The sequence below is a fragment of the Oryzias latipes genome, chromosome 16 (assembly GCF_053564925.1).
Source record: "Oryzias latipes strain Hd-rR chromosome 16, Olatipes_Hd-rR_3.1".
Classification (NCBI taxonomy): domain Eukaryota; kingdom Metazoa; phylum Chordata; class Actinopteri; order Beloniformes; family Adrianichthyidae; genus Oryzias; species Oryzias latipes.
In genome coordinates this window covers 8,713,842-8,737,403 of record NC_136252.1, presented here as the reverse complement: position 1 = coordinate 8,737,403, position 23,562 = coordinate 8,713,842, and the positions used below count along the sequence as shown (strand labels likewise).

The 23,562-nt window shown below is 46.3% G+C and overlaps 1 protein-coding gene and 33 non-coding genes across 34 annotated transcripts; all 34 read left to right on the top strand.

The window, feature by feature from the left end:
* Window positions 1-72: 72 nt before the first annotated feature.
* Window positions 73-191, top strand: LOC144986524 (5S ribosomal RNA). Its single transcript, XR_013650334.1, has one exon. It is a non-coding gene; the product is annotated as a 5S ribosomal RNA (ribosomal RNA).
* Window positions 192-598: 407 nt separating this feature from the next.
* Window positions 599-717, top strand: LOC144986522 (5S ribosomal RNA). Its single transcript, XR_013650332.1, has one exon. It is a non-coding gene; the product is annotated as a 5S ribosomal RNA (ribosomal RNA).
* A 424-nt stretch (window positions 718-1,141) lies between these two features.
* Window positions 1,142-1,260, top strand: LOC144986521 (5S ribosomal RNA). Its single transcript, XR_013650331.1, has one exon. It is a non-coding gene; the product is annotated as a 5S ribosomal RNA (ribosomal RNA).
* Window positions 1,261-1,686: 426 nt separating this feature from the next.
* Window positions 1,687-1,805, top strand: LOC144986520 (5S ribosomal RNA). Its single transcript, XR_013650330.1, has one exon. It is a non-coding gene; the product is annotated as a 5S ribosomal RNA (ribosomal RNA).
* Window positions 1,806-2,229: 424 nt separating this feature from the next.
* On the top strand, window positions 2,230-2,348 carry LOC144986519 (5S ribosomal RNA). Its single transcript, XR_013650329.1, has one exon. It is a non-coding gene; the product is annotated as a 5S ribosomal RNA (ribosomal RNA).
* Window positions 2,349-2,749: 401 nt separating this feature from the next.
* On the top strand, window positions 2,750-2,868 carry LOC144986518 (5S ribosomal RNA). Its single transcript, XR_013650328.1, has one exon. It is a non-coding gene; the product is annotated as a 5S ribosomal RNA (ribosomal RNA).
* A 401-nt stretch (window positions 2,869-3,269) lies between these two features.
* On the top strand, window positions 3,270-3,388 carry LOC144986229 (5S ribosomal RNA). Its single transcript, XR_013650059.1, has one exon. It is a non-coding gene; the product is annotated as a 5S ribosomal RNA (ribosomal RNA).
* A 270-nt stretch (window positions 3,389-3,658) lies between these two features.
* LOC144984558 (uncharacterized) lies at window positions 3,659-7,571 on the top strand. The gene is made up of 2 exons (XM_078933404.1): window positions 3,659-5,190; window positions 5,511-7,571. The coding sequence occupies exons 1-2, from the start codon at window positions 4,966-4,968 to the stop codon at window positions 5,634-5,636; spliced, it is 351 nt and encodes a 116-aa protein (XP_078789530.1). The 5' UTR covers window positions 3,659-4,965; the 3' UTR covers window positions 5,637-7,571.
* A 2,513-nt stretch (window positions 7,572-10,084) lies between these two features.
* Window positions 10,085-10,203, top strand: LOC144986517 (5S ribosomal RNA). Its single transcript, XR_013650327.1, has one exon. It is a non-coding gene; the product is annotated as a 5S ribosomal RNA (ribosomal RNA).
* Window positions 10,204-10,610: 407 nt separating this feature from the next.
* Window positions 10,611-10,729, top strand: LOC144986515 (5S ribosomal RNA). Its single transcript, XR_013650326.1, has one exon. It is a non-coding gene; the product is annotated as a 5S ribosomal RNA (ribosomal RNA).
* Window positions 10,730-11,136: 407 nt separating this feature from the next.
* LOC144986514 (5S ribosomal RNA) lies at window positions 11,137-11,255 on the top strand. Its single transcript, XR_013650325.1, has one exon. It is a non-coding gene; the product is annotated as a 5S ribosomal RNA (ribosomal RNA).
* Window positions 11,256-11,679: 424 nt separating this feature from the next.
* On the top strand, window positions 11,680-11,798 carry LOC144986513 (5S ribosomal RNA). The gene has a single exon (XR_013650324.1). It is a non-coding gene; the product is annotated as a 5S ribosomal RNA (ribosomal RNA).
* Window positions 11,799-12,199: 401 nt separating this feature from the next.
* On the top strand, window positions 12,200-12,318 carry LOC144986512 (5S ribosomal RNA). The gene has a single exon (XR_013650323.1). It is a non-coding gene; the product is annotated as a 5S ribosomal RNA (ribosomal RNA).
* A 407-nt stretch (window positions 12,319-12,725) lies between these two features.
* LOC144986510 (5S ribosomal RNA) lies at window positions 12,726-12,844 on the top strand. Its single transcript, XR_013650321.1, has one exon. It is a non-coding gene; the product is annotated as a 5S ribosomal RNA (ribosomal RNA).
* Window positions 12,845-13,251: 407 nt separating this feature from the next.
* LOC144986509 (5S ribosomal RNA) lies at window positions 13,252-13,370 on the top strand. Its single transcript, XR_013650320.1, has one exon. It is a non-coding gene; the product is annotated as a 5S ribosomal RNA (ribosomal RNA).
* A 409-nt stretch (window positions 13,371-13,779) lies between these two features.
* On the top strand, window positions 13,780-13,898 carry LOC144986508 (5S ribosomal RNA). Its single transcript, XR_013650319.1, has one exon. It is a non-coding gene; the product is annotated as a 5S ribosomal RNA (ribosomal RNA).
* A 424-nt stretch (window positions 13,899-14,322) lies between these two features.
* LOC144986507 (5S ribosomal RNA) lies at window positions 14,323-14,441 on the top strand. The gene has a single exon (XR_013650318.1). It is a non-coding gene; the product is annotated as a 5S ribosomal RNA (ribosomal RNA).
* A 407-nt stretch (window positions 14,442-14,848) lies between these two features.
* LOC144986506 (5S ribosomal RNA) lies at window positions 14,849-14,967 on the top strand. Its single transcript, XR_013650317.1, has one exon. It is a non-coding gene; the product is annotated as a 5S ribosomal RNA (ribosomal RNA).
* Window positions 14,968-15,374: 407 nt separating this feature from the next.
* Window positions 15,375-15,493, top strand: LOC144986505 (5S ribosomal RNA). The gene has a single exon (XR_013650316.1). It is a non-coding gene; the product is annotated as a 5S ribosomal RNA (ribosomal RNA).
* Window positions 15,494-15,917: 424 nt separating this feature from the next.
* Window positions 15,918-16,036, top strand: LOC144986504 (5S ribosomal RNA). The gene has a single exon (XR_013650315.1). It is a non-coding gene; the product is annotated as a 5S ribosomal RNA (ribosomal RNA).
* A 424-nt stretch (window positions 16,037-16,460) lies between these two features.
* LOC144986503 (5S ribosomal RNA) lies at window positions 16,461-16,579 on the top strand. Its single transcript, XR_013650314.1, has one exon. It is a non-coding gene; the product is annotated as a 5S ribosomal RNA (ribosomal RNA).
* Window positions 16,580-16,980: 401 nt separating this feature from the next.
* Window positions 16,981-17,099, top strand: LOC144986228 (5S ribosomal RNA). The gene has a single exon (XR_013650058.1). It is a non-coding gene; the product is annotated as a 5S ribosomal RNA (ribosomal RNA).
* Window positions 17,100-17,500: 401 nt separating this feature from the next.
* LOC144986502 (5S ribosomal RNA) lies at window positions 17,501-17,619 on the top strand. Its single transcript, XR_013650313.1, has one exon. It is a non-coding gene; the product is annotated as a 5S ribosomal RNA (ribosomal RNA).
* A 407-nt stretch (window positions 17,620-18,026) lies between these two features.
* Window positions 18,027-18,145, top strand: LOC144986501 (5S ribosomal RNA). The gene has a single exon (XR_013650312.1). It is a non-coding gene; the product is annotated as a 5S ribosomal RNA (ribosomal RNA).
* Window positions 18,146-18,552: 407 nt separating this feature from the next.
* Window positions 18,553-18,671, top strand: LOC144986499 (5S ribosomal RNA). Its single transcript, XR_013650310.1, has one exon. It is a non-coding gene; the product is annotated as a 5S ribosomal RNA (ribosomal RNA).
* A 424-nt stretch (window positions 18,672-19,095) lies between these two features.
* On the top strand, window positions 19,096-19,214 carry LOC144986498 (5S ribosomal RNA). The gene has a single exon (XR_013650309.1). It is a non-coding gene; the product is annotated as a 5S ribosomal RNA (ribosomal RNA).
* Window positions 19,215-19,638: 424 nt separating this feature from the next.
* Window positions 19,639-19,757, top strand: LOC144986497 (5S ribosomal RNA). Its single transcript, XR_013650308.1, has one exon. It is a non-coding gene; the product is annotated as a 5S ribosomal RNA (ribosomal RNA).
* Window positions 19,758-20,182: 425 nt separating this feature from the next.
* LOC144986496 (5S ribosomal RNA) lies at window positions 20,183-20,301 on the top strand. The gene has a single exon (XR_013650307.1). It is a non-coding gene; the product is annotated as a 5S ribosomal RNA (ribosomal RNA).
* A 407-nt stretch (window positions 20,302-20,708) lies between these two features.
* Window positions 20,709-20,827, top strand: LOC144986495 (5S ribosomal RNA). The gene has a single exon (XR_013650306.1). It is a non-coding gene; the product is annotated as a 5S ribosomal RNA (ribosomal RNA).
* Window positions 20,828-21,251: 424 nt separating this feature from the next.
* LOC144986494 (5S ribosomal RNA) lies at window positions 21,252-21,370 on the top strand. Its single transcript, XR_013650305.1, has one exon. It is a non-coding gene; the product is annotated as a 5S ribosomal RNA (ribosomal RNA).
* Window positions 21,371-21,794: 424 nt separating this feature from the next.
* On the top strand, window positions 21,795-21,913 carry LOC144986493 (5S ribosomal RNA). The gene has a single exon (XR_013650304.1). It is a non-coding gene; the product is annotated as a 5S ribosomal RNA (ribosomal RNA).
* Window positions 21,914-22,341: 428 nt separating this feature from the next.
* On the top strand, window positions 22,342-22,460 carry LOC144986220 (5S ribosomal RNA). Its single transcript, XR_013650050.1, has one exon. It is a non-coding gene; the product is annotated as a 5S ribosomal RNA (ribosomal RNA).
* Window positions 22,461-22,890: 430 nt separating this feature from the next.
* LOC144986492 (5S ribosomal RNA) lies at window positions 22,891-23,009 on the top strand. The gene has a single exon (XR_013650303.1). It is a non-coding gene; the product is annotated as a 5S ribosomal RNA (ribosomal RNA).
* A 422-nt stretch (window positions 23,010-23,431) lies between these two features.
* LOC144986491 (5S ribosomal RNA) lies at window positions 23,432-23,550 on the top strand. Its single transcript, XR_013650302.1, has one exon. It is a non-coding gene; the product is annotated as a 5S ribosomal RNA (ribosomal RNA).
* Window positions 23,551-23,562: the final 12 nt, after the last annotated feature.

Below are 23,562 nucleotides of genomic sequence, written 5' to 3'. Positions count from 1 at the left end.
GCAAGCCTGTAGCTTTAAGCAGGAAAACCTTGAGATTGAGTGGCCAAGAGGCTTTGCTGGACACTGGCAAGTGCTTACGGCCACACCACTCTGGACCCGCCCGATCTCGTCCGATCTCGGAAGCCAAACAGGGTTGGGCCTGGTTAGTACCTGGATGGGAGACCGCTTGGGAATACCAGGTGCTGTAAGTTTTCCATCTTTTCCTCCCAACCAGCAGAGGGTGTTCTTCCAAAATCTGCTTCAAAGTTCACCTAAGGTTTTTTTTTTTTTTTTTTTAATAAACAACTTTTGCCTCATGTAAAGTAATCAGGTAGCTTCAGAGCAATCAGAATCAAGGTGTCAATGCATAACCTTTAGCCTAATTACACCCACCTGTTACAATGAGCAGATGTTAGCAGTGTTTCTGTTCAGACTTTGTGTGTGTTTAAACCAAGGCTGATTTTGCAGAGGAGAGGTGAAATGGCATGGTTTTTGCAGCAGGTGGGTGTGTCTAGTCAGCAGGTGTGTTAATCAGGAGGACACAATGGCAAGCCTGTAGCTTTAAGCAGGAAAACCTTGAGATTGAGTGATCAAGATGCTTTGCTGGACACTGGCAAGTGCTTACGGCCACACCACTCTGGACCCGCCCGATCTCGTCCGATCTCGGAAGCCAAACAGGGTTGGGCCTGGTTAGTACCTGGATGGGAGACCGCTTGGGAATACCAGGTGCTGTAAGTTTTCCATCTTTTCCTCCCAACCAGCAGAGGGTGTTCTTCCAAAATCTGCTTCAAAGTTCACCTAAGGTTTTTTTCTTTTTTTTTTTTTTCTTTTTTTTTTTTTAATAAACAACTTTTGCCTCATGTAAAGTAATCAGGTAGCTTCAGAGCAATCAGAATCAAGGTGTCAATGCATAACCTTTAGCCTAATTACACCCACCTGTTACAATGAGCAGATGTTAGCAGTGTTTCTGTTCAGACTTTGTGTGTGTTTAAACCAAGGCTGATTTTGCAGAGGAGAGGTGAAATGGCATGGTTTTTGCAGCAGGTGGGTGTGTCTAGTCAGCAGGTGTTTTAATCAGAAGGACACAATGGCATGCCTGGAGCTTTAAGCAGGAAAACCTTGAGATTCATTGGCCAAGAGGCTTTGCTGGACACTGGCAAGTGCTTACGGCCACACCACTCTGGACCCGCCCGATCTCGTCCGATCTCGGAAGCCAAACAGGGTTGGGCCTGGTTAGTACCTGGATGGGAGACCGCTTGGGAATACCAGGTGCTGTAAGTTTTCCATCTTTTCCTCCCAACCAGCAGAGGGTGTTCTTCCAAAATCTGCTTCAAAGTTCACCTAAGGTTTTTTTCTTTTTTTTTTTTTTTTTTTTTTTTTTTTTTAATAAACAACTTTTGCCTCATGTAAAGTAATCAGGTAGCTTCAGAGCAATCAGAATCAAGGTGTCAATGCATAACCTTTAGCCTAATTACACCCACCTGTTACAATGAGCAGATGTTAGCAGTGTTTCTGTTCAGACTTTGTGTGTGTTTAAACCAAGGCTGATTTTGCAGAGGAGAGGTGAAATGGCATGGTTTTTGCAGCAGGTGGGTGTGTCTAGTCAGCAGGTGTGTTAATCAGGAGGACACAATGGCAAGCTTGTAGCTTTAAGCAGGAAAACCTTGAGATTGAGTGATCAAGATGCTTTGCTGGACACTGGCAAGTGCTTACGGCCACACCACTCTGGACCCGCCCGATCTCGTCCGATCTCGGAAGCCAAACAGGGTTGGGCCTGGTTAGTACCTGGATGGGAGACCGCTTGGGAATACCAGGTGCTGTAAGTTTTCCATCTTTTCCTCCCAACCAGCAGAGGGTGTTCTTCCAAAATCTGCTTCAAAGTTCACCTAAGGTTTTTTTCTTTTTTTTTTTTTTCTTTTTTTTTTTTTAATAAACAACTTTTGCCTCATGTAAAGTAATCAGGTAGCTTCAGAGCAATCAGAATCAAGGTGTCAATGCATAACCTTTAGCCTAATTACACCCACCTGTTACAATGAGCAGATGTTAGCAGTGTTTCTGTTCAGACTTTGTGTGTGTTTAAACCAAGGCTGATTTTGCAGAGGAGAGGTGAAATGGCATGGTTTTTGCAGCAGGTGGGTGTGTCTAGTCAGCAGGTGTTTTAATCAGAAGGACACAATGGCATGCCTGGAGCTTTAAGCAGGAAAACCTTGAGATTCATTGGCCAAGAGGCTTTGCTGGACACTGGCAAGTGCTTACGGCCACACCACTCTGGACCCGCCCGATCTCGTCCGATCTCGGAAGCCAAACAGGGTTGGGCCTGGTTAGTACCTGGATGGGAGACCGCTTGGGAATACCAGGTGCTGTAAGTTTTCCATCTTTTCCTCCCAACCAGCAGAGGGTGTTCTTCCAAAATCTGCTTCAAAGTTCACCTAAGGTTTTTTTTTTTTTAATAAACAACTTTTGCCTCATGTAAAGTAATCAGGTAGCTTCAGAGCAATCAGAATCAAGGTGTCAATGCATAACCTTTAGCCTAATTACACCCACCTGTTACAATGAGCAGATGTTAGCAGTGTTTCTGTTCAGACTTTGTGTGTGTTTAAACCAAGGCTGATTTTGCAGAGGAGAGGTGAAATGGCATGGTTTTTGCAGCAGGTGGGTGTGTCTAGTCAGCAGGTGTGTTAATCAGGAGGACACAATGGCAAGCCTGTAGCTTTAAGCAGGAAAACCTTGAGATTGAGTGGCCAAGAGGCTTTGCTGGACACTGGCAAGTGCTTACGGCCACACCACTCTGGACCCGCCCGATCTCGTCCGATCTCGGAAGCCAAACAGGGTTGGGCCTGGTTAGTACCTGGATGGGAGACCGCTTGGGAATACCAGGTGCTGTAAGTTTTCCATCTTTTCCTCCCAACCAGCAGAGGGTGTTCTTCCAAAATCTGCTTCAAAGTTCACCTAAGGTTTTTTTTTTTTTAATAAACAACTTTTGCCTCATGTAAAGTAATCAGGTAGCTTCAGAGCAATCAGAATCAAGGTGTCAATGCATAACCTTTAGCCTAATTACACCCACCTGTTACAATGAGCAGATGTTAGCAGTGTTTCTGTGCAGACTTTGTGTGTGTTTAAACCAAGGCTGATTTTGCAGAGGAGAGGTGAAATGGCATGGTTTTTGCAGCAGGTGGGTGTGTCTAGTCAGCAGGTGTGTTAATCAGGAGGACACAATGGCAAGCCTGTAGCTTTAAGCAGGAAAACCTTGAGATTGAGTGGCCAAGAGGCTTTGCTGGACACTGGCAAGTGCTTACGGCCACAACACTCTGGACCCGCCCGATCTCGTCCGATCTCGGAAGCCAAACAGGGTTGGGCCTGGTTAGTACCTGGATGGGAGACCGCTTGGGAATACCAGGTGCTGTAAGTTTTCCATCTTTTCCTCCCAACCAGCAGAGGGTGTTCTTCCAAAATCTGCTTCAAAGTTCACCTAAGGTTTTTTTTTTTTTAATAAACAACTTTTGCCTCATGTAAAGTAATCAGGTAGCTTCAGAGCAATCAGAATCAAGGTGTCAATGCATAACCTTTAGCCTAATTACACCCACCTGTTACAATGAGCAGATGTTAGCAGTGTTTCTGTTCAGACTTTGTGTGTGTTTAAACCAAGGCTGATTTTGCAGAGGAGAGGTGAAATGGCATGGTTTTTGCAGCAGGTGGGTGTGTCTAGTCAGCAGGTGTGTTAATCAGGAGGACACAATGGCAAGCCTGTAGCTTTAAGCAGGAAAACCTTGAGATTGAGTGGCCAAGAGGCTTTGCTGGACACTGGCAAGTGCTTACGGCCATACCACCCTGAACACGCATGCGCGAGTGCAGGAGGGTGTGACGTTGGCACTTTTGAATCTCGGTGACCGTTGGGCTGATTCTCGGCGTCTTCTGATTTTCTCTTCTTTTTTCCTCTCTTTTTGTGTTTGTTTCTTTGTTTGACTGTTTACGTCTGGACATATTGTGTGTGTGTGTGTGTGTGTGTGTGTGCGTGTGTGTGTGGCTTCTTCCGCTCCCCACAGTCTTTTGACTGCTGGGGAGTTCTCTTTTTTTTCTTTTCTCTCTCTCTTTTGTCACCTTTGGTACGGGGTTTTCACGGTGGTTTTCTTTTACCCCCCCGTCCTGAGAGCATGGCTTCAGCGGGGGGGAGTTCTGTCGGTGTGGGACAGAGGTCTAACTCCGCGAGGAATGCGGGGAATGTCGTTGCGGGTCCGTCAGCTGCAGGTGTGGCGGCGAGACCCGCTTCTGTCACGGTGGGTGGTGGCACAAAATCACGGGGTGTGGATGGAGGGGAGCCTCCTAAGGTAAAATATGAGAGGGATTTGACGATTCACGTTGATTTATTGGGAGAAGACCCCGTGTCTGTCACGGAGCTTCTTCGTTATAGCAGGTTGCTCTGTGGGGGCGTGGTAGCGTGTCGGTCTGTGGGAAGTAAGCGATATGAGTTAACAATGTCTAACGCTGTTGGCAGGGATAAACTATTGGATGGGTTTAAAATTGGGAACACAACAGTACAAGGGAAAAGTATTTCGAATGATGAGCTGGTGGTCTCTTTTCTGGGGCTGCCGGCATACATTACTGATGAGGAGATTCTGGAGAAACTGGAGGGGTGGAAGGTGTCGGCTGTGTCGCCGATTAAACGGAGAATGTGGCCGGGCACCAACGTAGCAGACGGGACTAGGTTTGTAAAAGTTAAATTTAATGAAAGTGTGCAATCGTTGCCATACTCAGCGAAGTTTAATACCGCGACGGGACCAGAGTTCTTCAGGGTAATACACGATAAGCAGGTGAAAGTCTGCAGGATCTGCATCAGACCGGGGCACATTGTTAGAGACTGTCCGGAATTTTTATGCAATAAATGTGGAGTTCAGGGACATTACGCCAGAGAGTGCAAGGTCGCTCTCTCCAAGTGTTCTGTGTGTTTGAACAAAACAGAAAATTGTATTTGTCTGAGTGACAGTGAGAATGACGTGGCCTCCGCTGCGGGTGAGGAGGCGCTGGACAGCATGTCGGAGGAGGAGGAGGACCTGTCTGACTCCGTGCCTGACGCGCGGGTACCTGCGGCGCAGGTGCCTGCTGCGCTCCACGGCGACAGAAGACCGGACGACACGTCAGCGGAGGGGGGAGGCGTCCTCGGTCAACAGGCGGCTCGCAGCGGCTCAGACCTGTTCCGAGCGGCGGGGGATCCAGGTGGGATCCTGCTGTCGACAGCCGATGTTCCCGTGAGGGAGGGTGAGCAGCACCCGACCAATGCCGCTACTCCCATCCGGGCGGGGGGGGCCCACGGAGTTGGCCCTGCCTCGTTAAAATCTGTTCCCGTGAAGGGGGGAGCTCAGCCCCAGAACGCTGGCTCTGCCCCTGGCCGGGCGGGAGAGGCTGCGGACCTCGTCCCGAAAGGAATGTCTGGAATGTGCGACGCTGCTGCCTCAGCTCCGCTGGAGGGAGAAATCCGACGGAGAGAGGAGAGCTGCGGTGAAATGAGCATGACATCCTTTTCTTTACCCCCTCAGGACAAAGTGGACGTGACTGACGACGTGGACGATTCAGACATGGAAGTTGACAGGCTGACGCTCCAACAGCGGAGGACACTCTCTATGAAGCAGACTGGGAAGGCGAAGAAGAAGAAATCGGCGTAATGTCTCTGTGCTTCTGTTTATTTATGGTCCGGCTCCTCAGTTTAAACATTAGAGGAGTGTGTGTGATGGAAAGAATTAAGGGAGTTTTGGGCGAGAGGTGTGACATTCTCTGTTTGCAGGAGGTGCATTGGGAGAATGAAACTCGCGTGCAGGCTGAGAAGCTGTGGGGGGGATCTGCTTTTTATGCGGCGGGCCCGAGGCGCACAGCAGGAGTTGCTGTATTTGTCAGATCGGGAGTCTTTGACAGTGTGACGCTCAGGGGGGTGGATCCTGCAGGACGGTTTTTAATGATAGATTTAGAATGGGCTGGGAAGAAGTTGAGATTGATCAACGTTTATGCTTCTAATGATCAAGTGGAAAGACAGCGTTTTTTTCACTCCCTAAGGCCTTTCATAAATGATTTTTCCCTGCTGGTGGGGGATTTTAACACTGCTCTAGCACCTACGGATTTGTCGGTGAGGAATGTTTTTAAAAATGATGTCGGTAGGAAGGAACTTTTTTCAATTATGTCAGACTATGACATTATTGATGCCTGGAGGGTGTTAAATCACGGAAAGAGGGACTTCTCAAGGCGACAGTTGGTGAAGGGGGTGCTGAAGCAGTCCAGGATAGATCATGTTCTGTCTGCGTGTTCAGTCACCAGGATGTTGAATGGAGTCACGTATATACCACACGCGTGGAGCGATCACGCATGGGTGGAGGTGGTTCTTGACAGGGTCAAAGTTAGGAATGGTGGAGGGATGTGGATTTTAAATAACAGTGTTTTGGGGGAGCTGGATTACCAAAGGAGGATTAAGTCTCTCTTGGCTTATCATAGGGAGCACATGGATGAAGCAGTGGATATTTTTGTTTGGTGGGGGGATTTGAAGGCCAAAATTAAAAGGTCGACTATCGCATATTGTAAAAAGAGGGCGTGGGATGCCAGGGAGGAGGAAAGGGGGGTAAGAGAGGTGCTGATGAGGGAGGCATCTCTGTTGGCGGAGGACCCCAACAGGGATGCAATGATCTACTCAGCTGCCTTAGATCGTTTGAGGCAGTTTGAGGTGGAGAGGTGTAGGGCAGCAGCTATAAGGGCCAGGGTGAGGAATTTTGTGGAAGGGGAGAGATCTTCTGCGTTTTTTCTAGGGCTAGAAAAGAGGAGGAAGGAGAAAACGGTGATAAAGACACTGCATGATGTGGATGGCAAGGTTTGCAATAATTTGGATGACATTCTGGATGCTGTGGAAGTCTATTATAAGAATTTGTTTAAGGAGGGTGTGTGTGATTTCACTGCTGTTGAGGCCTGTGTTGAGGCCATATCTTCTAGGGTGTGTGATGAGGACAGGCGGACATGTGATGCAGACATAGGATTTGAGGAAATAAAGGTAGCCATTGGGGGACAAAACACAAATAAGTCTCCAGGGGTGGATGGTCTGACAGCTGAATTTTACAAGTGCTTTCAGGAGGACCTTCTCCCTATCCTGTTTAAGCTGTTCGGAGCTTTTTTCGCTGGTCATTTGCCATCGCCCTGCTTCTGTATGGGCACTATTAAATTGATTTTTAAAAATAAAGGAGATAGGGCCGACCTGGAGAACTACAGACCAATTACGCTACTGAACATGGACTATAAAATCCTGACAAGGGTTTTTGCTAACAGACTGAAGGAGGTGCTCCCCTCCATCCTGGTTTCAACACAAGCTTATGGGGTGCAGGGCAGGAAAATTTCAGACACAATCTTATCACTTATGTGCACGGTGGATCACATGGAAAAGAGGGGAGGTTTATTTTTGAATTTGGATTTCAGTAAAGCTTTTGACAGGGTTGAACACGGGTTTTTGTGGAGGGTCTTAGAGGGCTTTGGTTTTGGGGCACCTTTCATTTCCAGAATAAAAACATTATATGCAACTGCTGGGAGCAGTGTGCAATGTAATGGGCTTTTGACAGGTGTTGTGAAAATCGGAAGATCAATCCGACAGGGTTGCCCATTGTCTGCAATGCTGTTTAGTATTGCGGTGGAACCCCTGGCAGGCATGATAAAGGCGGATGGCAATATTCGGGGTGTGGTCACGCCTGCCGGGAGGGAAACCAAAATCTTCTCATATGCGGACGACACTAGCCTGGTGCTGACTGATGTGGCTAGTGTCGATGGGGCCCTGCAACATATTAAGACTTTCTGTGAGGCATCAGGAGCAAAGCTCAACGTTGGCAAATCTGAGATTTTGTTTTTGGGCAGCAAGGTCGGGACGACAAACAAGTGGGGTTTCAAAGAGGCTGTGAGAGAAGTTAAAATACTGGGAATCTGGTTGGCTCGATCACGTGGTGAAGCTATTTGTAAAAACTGGACAGAGGTGGTGGGTAAACTTGCACAAATTTTGGGTCTCTGGAAGATGCGCAGGTTGACTCTAAGGGGTAAGGTGATGGTAATAAACACACTGGTCTTTTCAAGGGTGAATTATGTCCTATCAATTCTGCCATTTCCGGAAAACTTTCAACTGACAATTAATAATCTCATTTCAAATTTTCTTTGGGGCTCTAAGGCCAACCAGATTTCCAGGTACACTTTATCGAGAGCCATCCAGAATGGTGGTCTGAATCTGGTGGAGTTGGGCGCCAGGAAGGGGGCTTTACGCCTGAAACTGGCGGCTCGGCTCCTGGACACGGATCAGACCCCATTCTGGAAGGATTATTTTGTAGAGGGTTTTCTCCAGGTTTCTCGTCTCGGCCTTGCTGTCTTCTGTCAAAGAAGACCACTGACGGCTCTTCGGGACTTGGACACTTTCTCAGCAGAGATGCTAACGGCATGGTATAAAGCTGGGGGATACATCACCCAATCTGTATCCACCCCTTACCAGGTGTTGTGCCAACCGATTTTCAATAATCCTGTGCTCATGTGTGGCGGTCTTCCCCTACAATGCAGGCTGTTGGAGGAGCGTGATTGTCTCCTTGTAGGGGACGTCGTGGCTGGAGGGAGACTGCGTGGCATCTCGGACTTGTTATTCAGGTTCTGTCCTGACCTGAACCAGGGTGAGAGGAGGAGGGTGAAGCAGTTTTTTGCAAAGCTCTCCTCCTCTATACCGCTGCGGTGGTTGATCTCTGTGAGGAGGGGTGGTCCTACACTGCAGGACACAGGGTACTCATTTCAGATCTGTCAGGGTGGTGCATCGATGGAGGTGAAGTCGCTCCCAACAAAGGCTTGGTACGCCCTGCTGATTGCCCTGGAGTCGAAGGTTCCTGCAGCAGAGGCTGCCTGGGCATCGGTATTCCCGGGTAAGGACCCAGCGGAGATTTGGTGGAGCCTGAAAGGTAGTATTTTTCCTCATATGGTATGGAATACGGATTTCAGACTGCGCCATAGAAAAATTTATTCCAGTGTAGTCCTACATCAGATCAATAAGGACTTATATGAAAGGACGTGTCCTGTTTGTGGCACAGTCCCTGAGACACTGGAACACATGTTTTTGGACTGTTCGGTGTTGAAGCCGTTTCTGCAAGGGCTCAGAGACATGCTGAGGGACCGGTGCTCTTTTGAGTGGGCGGTGGAGGAAGATTGGAGGTGGGCAACCCTGTTCGGAGTGCACAGGAACCAAAGACGTCCAGGATGGAAGTTGGCGGACCTGGTCCTCGCTCTTGGACGATTTACCATCTACCAGGCCAGGAACTTGGCACTCAAGGAGAGGAGGACTATGGACAGATGGAGCTGTCTTATGAGATTATTGACGGGGCATCTGGAGACTTTGAGACGGATGGAACCTGATGGACGGCTGAAATGTGTTTCAAATGCTGGGCTGTTAGTATAAATATGCACAATGGAGTTTGGCTAAAAGTCTAATTTATTTATGTTTGCTTTGGCAGGATATTTGAAGCTAATTTTGGACTCTGTATGTTATCTATTTTTGTTTTGCTGTGATGAAAAACCTTTGTATATATTTTAATCTCCTTTATTAATAAAAGATAAAAAAAAAAAGACCCGCCCGATCTCGTCCGATCTCGGAAGCCAAACAGGGTTGGGCCTGGTTAGTACCTGGATGGGAGACCGCTTGGGAATACCAGGTGCTGTAAGTTTTCCATCTTTTCCTCCCAACCAGCAGAGGGTGTTCTTCCAAAATCTGCTTCAAAGTTCACCTAAGGTTTTTTTTTTTTTTTTTTTAATAAACAACTTTTGCCTCATGTAAAGTAATCAGGTAGCTTCAGAGCAATCAGAATCAAGGTGTCAATGCATAACCTTTAGCCTAATTACACCCACCTGTTACAATGAGCAGATGTTAGCAGTGTTTCTGTTCAGACTTTGTGTGTGTTTAAACCAAGGCTGATTTTGCAGAGGAGAGGTGAAATGGCATGGTTTTTGCAGCAGGTGGGTGTGTCTAGTCAGCAGGTGTGTTAATCAGGAGGACACAATGGCAAGCCTGTAGCTTTAAGCAGGAAAACCTTGAGATTGAGTGGCCAAGAGGCTTTGCTGGACACTGGCAAGTGCTTACGGCCACACCACTCTGGACCCGCCCGATCTCGTCCGATCTCGGAAGCCAAACAGGGTTGGGCCTGGTTAGTACCTGGATGGGAGACCGCTTGGGAATACCAGGTGCTGTAAGTTTTCCATCTTTTCCTCCCAACCAGCAGAGGGTGTTCTTCCAAAATCTGCTTCAAAGTTCACCTAAGGTTTTTTTTTTTTTTTTTTTAATAAACAACTTTTGCCTCATGTAAAGTAATCAGGTAGCTTCAGAGCAATCAGAATCAAGGTGTCAATGCATAACCTTTAGCCTAATTACACCCACCTGTTACAATGAGCAGATGTTAGCAGTGTTTCTGTTCAGACTTTGTGTGTGTTTAAACCAAGGCTGATTTTGCAGAGGAGAGGTGAAATGGCATGGTTTTTGCAGCAGGTGGGTGTGTCTAGTCAGCAGGTGTGTTAATCAGGAGGACACAATGGCAAGCCTGTAGCTTTAAGCAGGAAAACCTTGAGATTGAGTGGCCAAGAGGCTTTGCTGGACACTGGCAAGTGCTTACGGCCACACCACTCTGGACCCGCCCGATCTCGTCCGATCTCGGAAGCCAAACAGGGTTGGGCCTGGTTAGTACCTGGATGGGAGACCGCTTGGGAATACCAGGTGCTGTAAGTTTTCCATCTTTTCCTCCCAACCAGCAGAGGGTGTTCTTCCAAAATCTGCTTCAAAGTTCACCTAAGGTTTTTTTTTTTTTTTTTTTAATAAACAACTTTTGCCTCATGTAAAGTAATCAGGTAGCTTCAGAGCAATCAGAATCAAGGTGTCAATGCATAACCTTTAGCCTAATTACACCCACCTGTTACAATGAGCAGATGTTAGCAGTGTTTCTGTTCAGACTTTGTGTGTGTTTAAACCAAGGCTGATTTTGCAGAGGAGAGGTGAAATGGCATGGTTTTTGCAGCAGGTGGGTGTGTCTAGTCAGCAGGTGTGTTAATCAGGAGGACACAATGGCAAGCCTGTAGCTTTAAGCAGGAAAACCTTGAGATTGAGTGATCAAGATGCTTTGCTGGACACTGGCAAGTGCTTACGGCCACACCACTCTGGACCCGCCCGATCTCGTCCGATCTCGGAAGCCAAACAGGGTTGGGCCTGGTTAGTACCTGGATGGGAGACCGCTTGGGAATACCAGGTGCTGTAAGTTTTCCATCTTTTCCTCCCAACCAGCAGAGGGTGTTCTTCCAAAATCTGCTTCAAAGTTCACCTAAGGTTTTTTTCTTTTTTTTTTTTTTCTTTTTTTTTTTTTAATAAACAACTTTTGCCTCATGTAAAGTAATCAGGTAGCTTCAGAGCAATCAGAATCAAGGTGTCAATGCATAACCTTTAGCCTAATTACACCCACCTGTTACAATGAGCAGATGTTAGCAGTGTTTCTGTTCAGACTTTGTGTGTGTTTAAACCAAGGCTGATTTTGCAGAGGAGAGGTGAAATGGCATGGTTTTTGCAGCAGGTGGGTGTGTCTAGTCAGCAGGTGTTTTAATCAGAAGGACACAATGGCATGCCTGGAGCTTTAAGCAGGAAAACCTTGAGATTCATTGGCCAAGAGGCTTTGCTGGACACTGGCAAGTGCTTACGGCCACACCACTCTGGACCCGCCCGATCTCGTCCGATCTCGGAAGCCAAACAGGGTTGGGCCTGGTTAGTACCTGGATGGGAGACCGCTTGGGAATACCAGGTGCTGTAAGTTTTCCATCTTTTCCTCCCAACCAGCAGAGGGTGTTCTTCCAAAATCTGCTTCAAAGTTCACCTAAGGTTTTTTTTTTTTTAATAAACAACTTTTGCCTCATGTAAAGTAATCAGGTAGCTTCAGAGCAATCAGAATCAAGGTGTCAATGCATAACCTTTAGCCTAATTACACCCACCTGTTACAATGAGCAGATGTTAGCAGTGTTTCTGTTCAGACTTTGTGTGTGTTTAAACCAAGGCTGATTTTGCAGAGGAGAGGTGAAATGGCATGGTTTTTGCAGCAGGTGGGTGTGTCTAGTCAGCAGGTGTGTTAATCAGGAGGACACAATGGCAAGCCTGTAGCTTTAAGCAGGAAAACCTTGAGATTGAGTGGCCAAGAGGCTTTGCTGGACACTGGCAAGTGCTTACGGCCACACCACTCTGGACCCGCCCGATCTCGTCCGATCTCGGAAGCCAAACAGGGTTGGGCCTGGTTAGTACCTGGATGGGAGACCGCTTGGGAATACCAGGTGCTGTAAGTTTTCCATCTTTTCCTCCCAACCAGCAGAGGGTGTTCTTCCAAAATCTGCTTCAAAGTTCACCTAAGGTTTTTTTTTTTTTTTTTTTAATAAACAACTTTTGCCTCATGTAAAGTAATCAGGTAGCTTCAGAGCAATCAGAATCAAGGTGTCAATGCATAACCTTTAGCCTAATTACACCCACCTGTTACAATGAGCAGATGTTAGCAGTGTTTCTGTTCAGACTTTGTGTGTGTTTAAACCAAGGCTGATTTTGCAGAGGAGAGGTGAAATGGCATGGTTTTTGCAGCAGGTGGGTGTGTCTAGTCAGCAGGTGTGTTAATCAGGAGGACACAATGGCAAGCCTGTAGCTTTAAGCAGGAAAACCTTGAGATTGAGTGGCCAAGAGGCTTTGCTGGACACTGGCAAGTGCTTACGGCCACACCACTCTGGACCCGCCCGATCTCGTCCGATCTCGGAAGCCAAACAGGGTTGGGCCTGGTTAGTACCTGGATGGGAGACCGCTTGGGAATACCAGGTGCTGTAAGTTTTCCATCTTTTCCTCCCAACCAGCAGAGGGTGTTCTTCCAAAATCTGCTTCAAAGTTCACCTAAGGTTTTTTTTTTTTTTTTTTTAATAAACAACTTTTGCCTCATGTAAAGTAATCAGGTAGCTTCAGAGCAATCAGAATCAAGGTGTCAATGCATAACCTTTAGCCTAATTACACCCACCTGTTACAATGAGCAGATGTTAGCAGTGTTTCTGTTCAGACTTTGTGTGTGTTTAAACCAAGGCTGATTTTGCAGAGGAGAGGTGAAATGGCATGGTTTTTGCAGCAGGTGGGTGTGTCTAGTCAGCAGGTGTGTTAATCAGGAGGACACAATGGCAAGCCTGTAGCTTTAAGCAGGAAAACCTTGAGATTGAGTGATCAAGATGCTTTGCTGGACACTGGCAAGTGCTTACGGCCACACCACTCTGGACCCGCCCGATCTCGTCCGATCTCGGAAGCCAAACAGGGTTGGGCCTGGTTAGTACCTGGATGGGAGACCGCTTGGGAATACCAGGTGCTGTAAGTTTTCCATCTTTTCCTCCCAACCAGCAGAGGGTGTTCTTCCAAAATCTGCTTCAAAGTTCACCTAAGGTTTTTTTCTTTTTTTTTTTTTAATAAACAACTTTTGCCTCATGTAAAGTAATCAGGTAGCTTCAGAGCAATCAGAATCAAGGTGTCAATGCATAACCTTTAGCCTAATTACACCCACCTGTTACAATGAGCAGATGTTAGCAGTGTTTCTGTTCAGACTTTGTGTGTGTTTAAACCAAGGCTGATTTTGCAGAGGAGAGGTGAAATGGCATGGTTTTTGCAGCAGGTGGGTGTGTCTAGTCAGCAGGTGTTTTAATCAGAAGGACACAATGGCATGCCTGGAGCTTTAAGCAGGAAAACCTTGAGATTCATTGGCCAAGAGGCTTTGCTGGACACTGGCAAGTGCTTACGGCCACACCACTCTGGACCCGCCCGATCTCGTCCGATCTCGGAAGCCAAACAGGGTTGGGCCTGGTTAGTACCTGGATGGGAGACCGCTTGGGAATACCAGGTGCTGTAAGTTTTCCATCTTTTCCTCCCAACCAGCAGAGGGTGTTCTTCCAAAATCTGCTTCAAAGTTCACCTAAGGTTTTTTTCTTTTTTTTTTTTTTCTTTTTTTTTTTTTAATAAACAACTTTTGCCTCATGTAAAGTAATCAGGTAGCTTCAGAGCAATCAGAATCAAGGTGTCAATGCATAACCTTTAGCCTAATTACACCCACCTGTTACAATGAGCAGATGTTAGCAGTGTTTCTGTTCAGACTTTGTGTGTGTTTAAACCAAGGCTGATTTTGCAGAGGAGAGGTGAAATGGCATGGTTTTTGCAGCAGGTGGGTGTGTCTAGTCAGCAGGTGTGTTAATCAGGAGGACACAATGGCAAGCCTGTAGCTTTAAGCAGGAAAACCTTGAGATTGAGTGGCCAAGAGGCTTTGCTGGACACTGGCAAGTGCTTACGGCCACACCACTCTGGACCCGCCCGATCTCGTCCGATCTCGGAAGCCAAACAGGGTTGGGCCTGGTTAGTACCTGGATGGGAGACCGCTTGGGAATACCAGGTGCTGTAAGTTTTCCATCTTTTCCTCCCAACCAGCAGAGGGTGTTCTTCCAAAATCTGCTTCAAAGTTCACCTAAGGTTTTTTTTTTTTTTTTTTTAATAAACAACTTTTGCCTCATGTAAAGTAATCAGGTAGCTTCAGAGCAATCAGAATCAAGGTGTCAATGCATAACCTTTAGCCTAATTACACCCACCTGTTACAATGAGCAGATGTTAGCAGTGTTTCTGTTCAGACTTTGTGTGTGTTTAAACCAAGGCTGATTTTGCAGAGGAGAGGTGAAATGGCATGGTTTTTGCAGCAGGTGGGTGTGTCTAGTCAGCAGGTGTGTTAATCAGGAGGACACAATGGCAAGCCTGTAGCTTTAAGCAGGAAAACCTTGAGATTGAGTGGCCAAGAGGCTTTGCTGGACACTGGCAAGTGCTTACGGCCACACCACTCTGGACCCGCCCGATCTCGTCCGATCTCGGAAGCCAAACAGGGTTGGGCCTGGTTAGTACCTGGATGGGAGACCGCTTGGGAATACCAGGTGCTGTAAGTTTTCCATCTTTTCCTCCCAACCAGCAGAGGGTGTTCTTCCAAAATCTGCTTCAAAGTTCACCTAAGGTTTTTTTTTTTTTTTTTTTAATAAACAACTTTTGCCTCATGTAAAGTAATCAGGTAGCTTCAGAGCAATCAGAATCAAGGTGTCAATGCATAACCTTTAGCCTAATTACACCCACCTGTTACAATGAGCAGATGTTAGCAGTGTTTCTGTTCAGACTTTGTGTGTGTTTAAACCAAGGCTGATTTTGCAGAGGAGAGGTGAAATGGCATGGTTTTTGCAGCAGGTGGGTGTGTCTAGTCAGCAGGTGTGTTAATCAGGAGGACACAATGGCAAGCCTGTAGCTTTAAGCAGGAAAACCTTGAGATTGAGTGATCAAGATGCTTTGCTGGACACTGGCAAGTGCTTACGGCCACACCACTCTGGACCCGCCCGATCTCGTCCGATCTCGGAAGCCAAACAGGGTTGGGCCTGGTTAGTACCTGGATGGGAGACCGCTTGGGAATACCAGGTGCTGTAAGTTTTCCATCTTTTCCTCCCAACCAGCAGAGGGTGTTCTTCCAAAATCTGCTTCAAAGTTCACCTAAGGTTTTTTTCTTTTTTTTTTTTTTCTTTTTTTTTTTTTAATAAACAACTTTTGCCTCATGTAAAGTAATCAGGTAGCTTCAGAGCAATCAGAATCAAGGTGTCAATGCATAACCTTTAGCCTAATTACACCCACCTGTTACAATGAGCAGATGTTAGCAGTGTTTCTGTTCAGACTTTGTGTGTGTTTAAACCAAGGCTGATTTTGCAGAGGAGAGGTGAAATGGCATGGTTTTTGCAGCAGGTGGGTGTGTCTAGTCAGCAGGTGTTTTAATCAGAAGGACACAATGGCATGCCTGGAGCTTTAAGCAGGAAAACCTTGAGATTCATTGGCCAAGAGGCTTTGCTGGACACTGGCAAGTGCTTACGGCCACACCACTCTGGACCCGCCCGATCTCGTCCGATCTCGGAAGCCAAACAGGGTTGGGCCTGGTTAGTACCTGGATGGGAGACCGCTTGGGAATACCAGGTGCTGTAAGTTTTCCATCTTTTCCTCCCAACCAGCAGAGGGTGTTCTTCCAAAATCTGCTTCAAAGTTCACCTAAGGTTTTTTTCTTTTTTTTTTTTTTCTTTTTTTTTTTTTAATAAACAACTTTTGCCTCATGTAAAGTAATCAGGTAGCTTCAGAGCAATCAGAATCAAGGTGTCAATGCATAACCTTTAGCCTAATTACACCCACCTGTTACAATGAGCAGATGTTAGCAGTGTTTCTGTTCAGACTTTGTGTGTGTTTAAACCAAGGCTGATTTTGCAGAGGAGAGGTGAAATGGCATGGTTTTTGCAGCAGGTGGGTGTGTCTAGTCAGCAGGTGTGTTAATCAGGAGGACACAATGGCAAGCCTGTAGCTTTAAGCAGGAAAACCTTGAGATTGAGTGGCCAAGAGGCTTTGCTGGACACTGGCAAGTGCTTACGGCCACACCACTCTGGACCCGCCCGATCTCGTCCGATCTCGGAAGCCAAACAGGGTTGGGCCTGGTTAGTACCTGGATGGGAGACCGCTTGGGAATACCAGGTGCTGTAAGTTTTCCATCTTTTCCTCCCAACCAGCAGAGGGTGTTCTTCCAAAATCTGCTTCAAAGTTCACCTAAGGTTTTTTTTTTTTTAATAAACAACTTTTGCCTCATGTAAAGTAATCAGGTAGCTTCAGAGCAATCAGAATCAAGGTGTCAATGCATAACCTTTAGCCTAATTACACCCACCTGTTACAATGAGCAGATGTTAGCAGTGTTTCTGTGCAGACTTTGTGTGTGTTTAAACCAAGGCTGATTTTGCAGAGGAGAGGTGAAATGGCATGGTTTTTGCAGCAGGTGGGTGTGTCTAGTCAGCAGGTGTGTTAATCAGGAGGACACAATGGCAAGCCTGTAGCTTTAAGCAGGAAAACCTTGAGATTGAGTGGCCAAGAGGCTTTGCTGGACACTGGCAAGTGCTTACGGCCACAACACTCTGGACCCGCCCGATCTCGTCCGATCTCGGAAGCCAAACAGGGTTGGGCCTGGTTAGTACCTGGATGGGAGACCGCTTGGGAATACCAGGTGCTGTAAGTTTTCCATCTTTTCCTCCCAACCAGCAGAGGGTGTTCTTCCAAAATCTGCTTCAAAGTTCACCTAAGGTTTTTTTTTTTTTAATAAACAACTTTTGCCTCATGTAAAGTAATCAGGTAGCTTCAGAGCAATCAGAATCAAGGTGTCAATGCATAACCTTTAGCCTAATTACACCCACCTGTTACAATGAGCAGATGTTAGCAGTGTTTCTGTTCAGACTTTGTGTGTGTTTAAACCAAGGCTGATTTTGCAGAGGAGAGGTGAAATGGCATGGTTTTTGCAGCAGGTGGGTGTGTCTAGTCAGCAGGTGTGTTAATCAGGAGGACACAATGGCAAGCCTGTAGCTTTAAGCAGGAAAACCTTGAGATTGAGTGGCCAAGAGGCTTTGCTGGACACTGGCAAGTGCTTACGGCCACACCACTCTGGACCCGCCCGATCTCGTCCGATCTCGGAAGCCAAACAGGGTTGGGCCTGGTTAGTACCTGGATGGGAGACCGCTTGGGAATACCAGGTGCTGTAAGTTTTCCATCTTTTCCTCCCAACCAGCAGAGGGTGTTCTTCCAAAATCTGCTTCAAAGTTCACCTAAGGTTTTTTTTTTTTTTTTTTTAATAAACAACTTTTGCCTCATGTAAAGTAATCAGGTAGCTTCAGAGCAATCAGAATCAAGGTGTCAATGCATAACCTTTAGCCTAATTACACCCACCTGTTACAATGAGCAGATGTTAGCAGTGTTTCTGTTCAGACTTTGTGTGTGTTTAAACCAAGGCTGATTTTGCAGAGGAGAGGTGAAATGGCATGGTTTTTGCAGCAGGTGGGTGTGTCTAGTCAGCAGGTGTGTTAATCAGGAGGACACAATGGCAAGCCTGTAGCTTTAAGCAGGAAAACCTTGAGATTGAGTGGCCAAGAGGCTTTGCTGGACACTGGCAAGTGCTTACGGCCACACCACTCTGGACCCGCCCGATCTCGTCCGATCTCGGAAGCCAAACAGGGTTGGGCCTGGTTAGTACCTGGATGGGAGACCGCTTGGGAATACCAGGTGCTGTAAGTTTTCCATCTTTTCCTCCCAACCAGCAGAGGGTGTTCTTCCAAAATCTGCTTCAAAGTTCACCTAAGGTTTTTTTTTTTTTTTTTTTAATAAACAACTTTTGCCTCATGTAAAGTAATCAGGTAGCTTCAGAGCAATCAGAATCAAGGTGTCAATGCATAACCTTTAGCCTAATTACACCCACCTGTTACAATGAGCAGATGTTAGCAGTGTTTCTGTTCAGACTTTGTGTGTGTTTAAACCAAGGCTGATTTTGCAGAGGAGAGGTGAAATGGCATGGTTTTTGCAGCAGGTGGGTGTGTCTAGTCAGCAGGTGTGTTAATCAGGAGGACACAATGGCAAGCCTGTAGCTTTAAGCAGGAAAACCTTGAGATTGAGTGGCCAAGAGGCTTTGCTGGACACTGGCAAGTGCTTACGGCCACACCACTCTGGACCCGCCCGATCTCGTCCGATCTCGGAAGCCAAACAGGGTTGGGCCTGGTTAGTACCTGGATGGGAGACCGCTTGGGAATACCAGGTGCTGTAAGTTTTCCATCTTTTCCTCCCAACCAGCAGAGGGTGTTCTTCCAAAATCTGCTTCAAAGTTCACCTAAGGTTTTTTTTTTTTTTTTTTTTTTCTTTTTTTTTTTTTAATAAACAACTTTTGCCTCATGTAAAGTAATCAGGTAGCTTCAGAGCAATCAGAATCAAGGTGTCAATGCATAACCTTTAGCCTAATTACACCCACCTGTTACAATGAGCAGATGTTAGCAGTGTTTCTGTTCAGACTTTGTGTGTGTTTAAACCAAGGCTGATTTTGCAGAGGAGAGGTGAAATGGCATGGTTTTTGCAGCAGGTGGGTGTGTCTAGTCAGCAGGTGTGTTAATCAGGAGGACACAATGGCAAGCCTGTAGCTTTAAGCAGGAAAACCTTGAGATTGAGTGATCAAGATGCTTTGCTGGACACTGGCAAGTGCTTACGGCCACACCACTCTGGACCCGCCCGATCTCGTCCGATCTCGGAAGCCAAACAGGGTTGGGCCTGGTTAGTACCTGGATGGGAGACCGCTTGGGAATACCAGGTGCTGTAAGTTTTCCATCTTTTCCTCCCAACCAGCAGAGGGTGTTCTTCCAAAATCTGCTTCAAAGTTCACCTAAGGTTTTTTTCTTTTTTTTTTTTTTCTTTTTTTTTTTTTAATAAACAACTTTTGCCTCATGTAAAGTAATCAGGTAGCTTCAGAGCAATCAGAATCAAGGTGTCAATGCATAACCTTTAGCCTAATTACACCCACCTGTTACAATGAGCAGATGTTAGCAGTGTTTCTGTTCAGACTTTGTGTGTGTTTAAACCAAGGCTGATTTTGCAGAGGAGAGGTGAAATGGCATGGTTTTTGCAGCAGGTGGGTGTGTCTAGTCAGCAGGTGTTTTAATCAGAAGGACACAATGGCATGCCTGGAGCTTTAAGCAGGAAAACCTTGAGATTCATTGGCCAAGAGGCTTTGCTGGACACTGGCAAGTGCTTACGGCCACACCACTCTGGACCCGCCCGATCTCGTCCGATCTCGGAAGCCAAACAGGGTTGGGCCTGGTTAGTACCTGGATGGGAGACCGCTTGGGAATACCAGGTGCTGTAAGTTTTCCATCTTTTCCTCCCAACCAGCAGAGGGTGTTCTTCCAAAATCTGCTTCAAAGTTCACCTAAGGTTTTTTTCTTTTTTTTTTTTTTTTTTTTTTTTTTTTTAATAAACAACTTTTGCCTCATGTAAAGTAATCAGGTAGCTTCAGAGCAATCAGAATCAAGGTGTCAATGCATAACCTTTAGCCTAATTACACCCACCTGTTACAATGAGCAGATGTTAGCAGTGTTTCTGTTCAGACTTTGTGTGTGTTTAAACCAAGGCTGATTTTGCAGAGGAGAGGTGAAATGGCATGGTTTTTGCAGCAGGTGGGTGTGTCTAGTCAGCAGGTGTGTTAATCAGGAGGACACAATGGCAAGCCTGTAGCTTTAAGCAGGAAAACCTTGAGATTGAGTGGCCAAGAGGCTTTGCTGGACACTGGCAAGTGCTTACGGCCACACCACTCTGGACCCGCCCGATCTCGTCCGATCTCGGAAGCCAAACAGGGTTGGGCCTGGTTAGTACCTGGATGGGAGACCGCTTGGGAATACCAGGTGCTGTAAGTTTTCCATCTTTTCCTCCCAACCAGCAGAGGGTGTTCTTCCAAAATCTGCTTCAAAGTTCACCTAAGGTTTTTTTTTTTTTTTTTTTAATAAACAACTTTTGCCTCATGTAAAGTAATCAGGTAGCTTCAGAGCAATCAGAATCAAGGTGTCAATGCATAACCTTTAGCCTAATTACACCCACCTGTTACAATGAGCAGATGTTAGCAGTGTTTCTGTTCAGACTTTGTGTGTGTTTAAACCAAGGCTGATTTTGCAGAGGAGAGGTGAAATGGCATGGTTTTTGCAGCAGGTGGGTGTGTCTAGTCAGCAGGTGTGTTAATCAGGAGGACACAATGGCAAGCCTGTAGCTTTAAGCAGGAAAACCTTGAGATTGAGTGGCCAAGAGGCTTTGCTGGACACTGGCAAGTGCTTACGGCCACACCACTCTGGACCCGCCCGATCTCGTCCGATCTCGGAAGCCAAACAGGGTTGGGCCTGGTTAGTACCTGGATGGGAGACCGCTTGGGAATACCAGGTGCTGTAAGTTTTCCATCTTTTCCTCCCAACCAGCAGAGGGTGTTCTTCCAAAATCTGCTTCAAAGTTCACCTAAGGTTTTTTTTTTTTTTTTTTTTTTCTTTTTTTTTTTTTAATAAACAACTTTTGCCTCATGTAAAGTAATCAGGTAGCTTCAGAGCAATCAGAATCAAGGTGTCAATGCATAACCTTTAGCCTAATTACACCCACCTGTTACAATGAGCAGATGTTAGCAGTGTTTCTGTTCAGACTTTGTGTGTGTTTAAACCAAGGCTGATTTTGCAGAGGAGAGGTGAAATGGCATGGTTTTTGCAGCAGGTGGGTGTGTCTAGTCAGCAGGTGTGTTAATCAGGAGGACACAATGGCAAGCCTGTAGCTTTAAGCAGGAAAACCTTGAGATTGAGTGATCAAGATGCTTTGCTGGACACTGGCAAGTGCTTACGGCCACACCACTCTGGACCCGCCCGATCTCGTCCGATCTCGGAAGCCAAACAGGGTTGGGCCTGGTTAGTACCTGGATGGGAGACCGCTTGGGAATACCAGGTGCTGTAAGTTTTCCATCTTTTCCTCCCAACCAGCAGAGGGTGTTCTTCCAAAATCTGCTTCAAAGTTCACCTAAGGTTTTTTTCTTTTTTTTTTTTTTCTTTTTTTTTTTTTAATAAACAACTTTTGCCTCATGTAAAGTAATCAGGTAGCTTCAGAGCAATCAGAATCAAGGTGTCAATGCATAACCTTTAGCCTAATTACACCCACCTGTTACAATGAGCAGATGTTAGCAGTGTTTCTGTTCAGACTTTGTGTGTGTTTAAACCAAGGCTGATTTTGCAGAGGAGAGGTGAAATGGCATGGTTTTTGCAGCAGGTGGGTGTGTCTAGTCAGCAGGTGTTTTAATCAGAAGGACACAATGGCATGCCTGGAGCTTTAAGCAGGAAAACCTTGAGATTCATTGGCCAAGAGGCTTTGCTGGACACTGGCAAGTGCTTACGGCCACACCACTCTGGACCCGCCCGATCTCGTCCGATCTCGGAAGCCAAACAGGGTTGGGCCTGGTTAGTACCTGGATGGGAGACCGCTTGGGAATACCAGGTGCTGTAAGTTTTCCATCTTTTCCTCCCAACCAGCAGAGGGTGTTCTTCCAAAATCTGCTTCAAAGTTCACCTAAGGTTTTTTTCTTTTTTTTTTTTTTTTTTTTTTTTTTTTTTTTAATAAACAACTTTTGCCTCATGTAAAGTAATCAGGTAGCTTCAGAGCAATCAGAATCAAGGTGTCAATGCATAACCTTTAGCCTAATTACACCCACCTGTTACAATGAGCAGATGTTAGCAGTGTTTCTGTTCAGACTTTGTGTGTGTTTAAACCAAGGCTGATTTTGCAGAGGAGAGGTGAAATGGCATGGTTTTTGCAGCAGGTGGGTGTGTCTAGTCAGCAGGTGTGTTAATCAGGAGGACACAATGGCAAGCCTGTAGCTTTAAGCAGGAAAACCTTGAGATTGAGTGGCCAAGAGGCTTTGCTGGACACTGGCAAGTGCTTACGGCCACACCACTCTGGACCCGCCCGATCTCGTCCGATCTCAGAAGCCAAACAGGGTTGGGCCTGGTTAGTACCTGGATGGGAGACCGCTTGGGAATACCAGGTGCTGTAAGTTTTCCATCTTTTCCTCCCAACCAGCAGAGGGTGTTCTTCCAAAATCTGCTTCAAAGTTCACCTAAGGTTTTTTTCTTTTTTTTTTTTTTTTTTTTTTTTTTTTTTTTTTAATAAACAACTTTTGCCTCATGTAAAGTAATCAGGTAGCTTCAGAGCAATCAGAATCAAGGTGTCAATGCATAACCTTTAGCCTAATTACACCCACCTGTTACAATGAGCAGATGTTAGCAGTGTTTCTGTTCAGACTTTGTGTGTGTTTAAACCAAGGCTGATTTTGCAGAGGAGAGGTGAAATGGCATGGTTTTTGCAGCAGGTGGGTGTGTCTAGTCAGCAGGTGTGTTAATCAGGAGGACACAATGGCAAGCCTGTAGCTTTAAGCAGGAAAACCTTGAGATTGAGTGATCAAGAGGCTTTGCTGGACACTGGCAAGTGCTTACGGCCACACCACTCTGGACCCGCCCGATCTCGTCCGATCTCGGAAGCCAAACAGGGTTGGGCCTGGTTAGTACCTGGATGGGAGACCGCTTGGGAATACCAGGTGCTGTAAGTTTTCCATCTTTTCCTCCCAACCAGCAGAGGGTGTTCTTCCAAAATCTGCTTCAAAGTTCACCTAAGGTTTTTTTCTTTTTTTTTTTTTTTTTTTTTTTTTTAATAAACAACTTTTGCCTCATGTAAAGTAATCAGGTAGCTTCAGAGCAATCAGAATCAAGGTGTCAATGCATAACCTTTAGCCTAATTACACCCACCTGTTACAATGAGCAGATGTTAGCAGTGTTTCTGTTCAGACTTTGTGTGTGTTTAAACCAAGGCTGATTTTGCAGAGGAGAGGTGAAATGGCATGGTTTTTGCAGCAGGTGGGTGTGTCTAGTCAGCAGGTGTGTTAATCAGGAGGACACAATGGCAAGCCTGTAGCTTTAAGCAGGAAAACCTTGAGATTGAGTGATCAAGAGGCTTTGCTGGACACTGGCAAGTGCTTACGGCCACACCACTCTGGACCCGCCCGATCTCGTCCGATCTCGGAAGCCAAACAGGGTTGGGCCTGGTTAGTACCTGGATGGGAGACCGCTTGGGAATACCAGGTGCTGTAAGTTTTCCATCTTTTC

Excerpts from the sequence above, each read along its gene's own strand:
- LOC144984558 (XM_078933404.1), top strand. The coding sequence starts at position 4,966 with ATGACGTGGCCTCCGCTGCGGGTGAGGAGGCGCTGGACAGCATGTCGG. Across the intron at positions 5,191-5,510 it reads CCGAGCGGCGGGGGATCCAG|GACAAAGTGGACGTGACTGA; the intron begins GTGGGATCCTGC and ends TTACCCCCTCAG.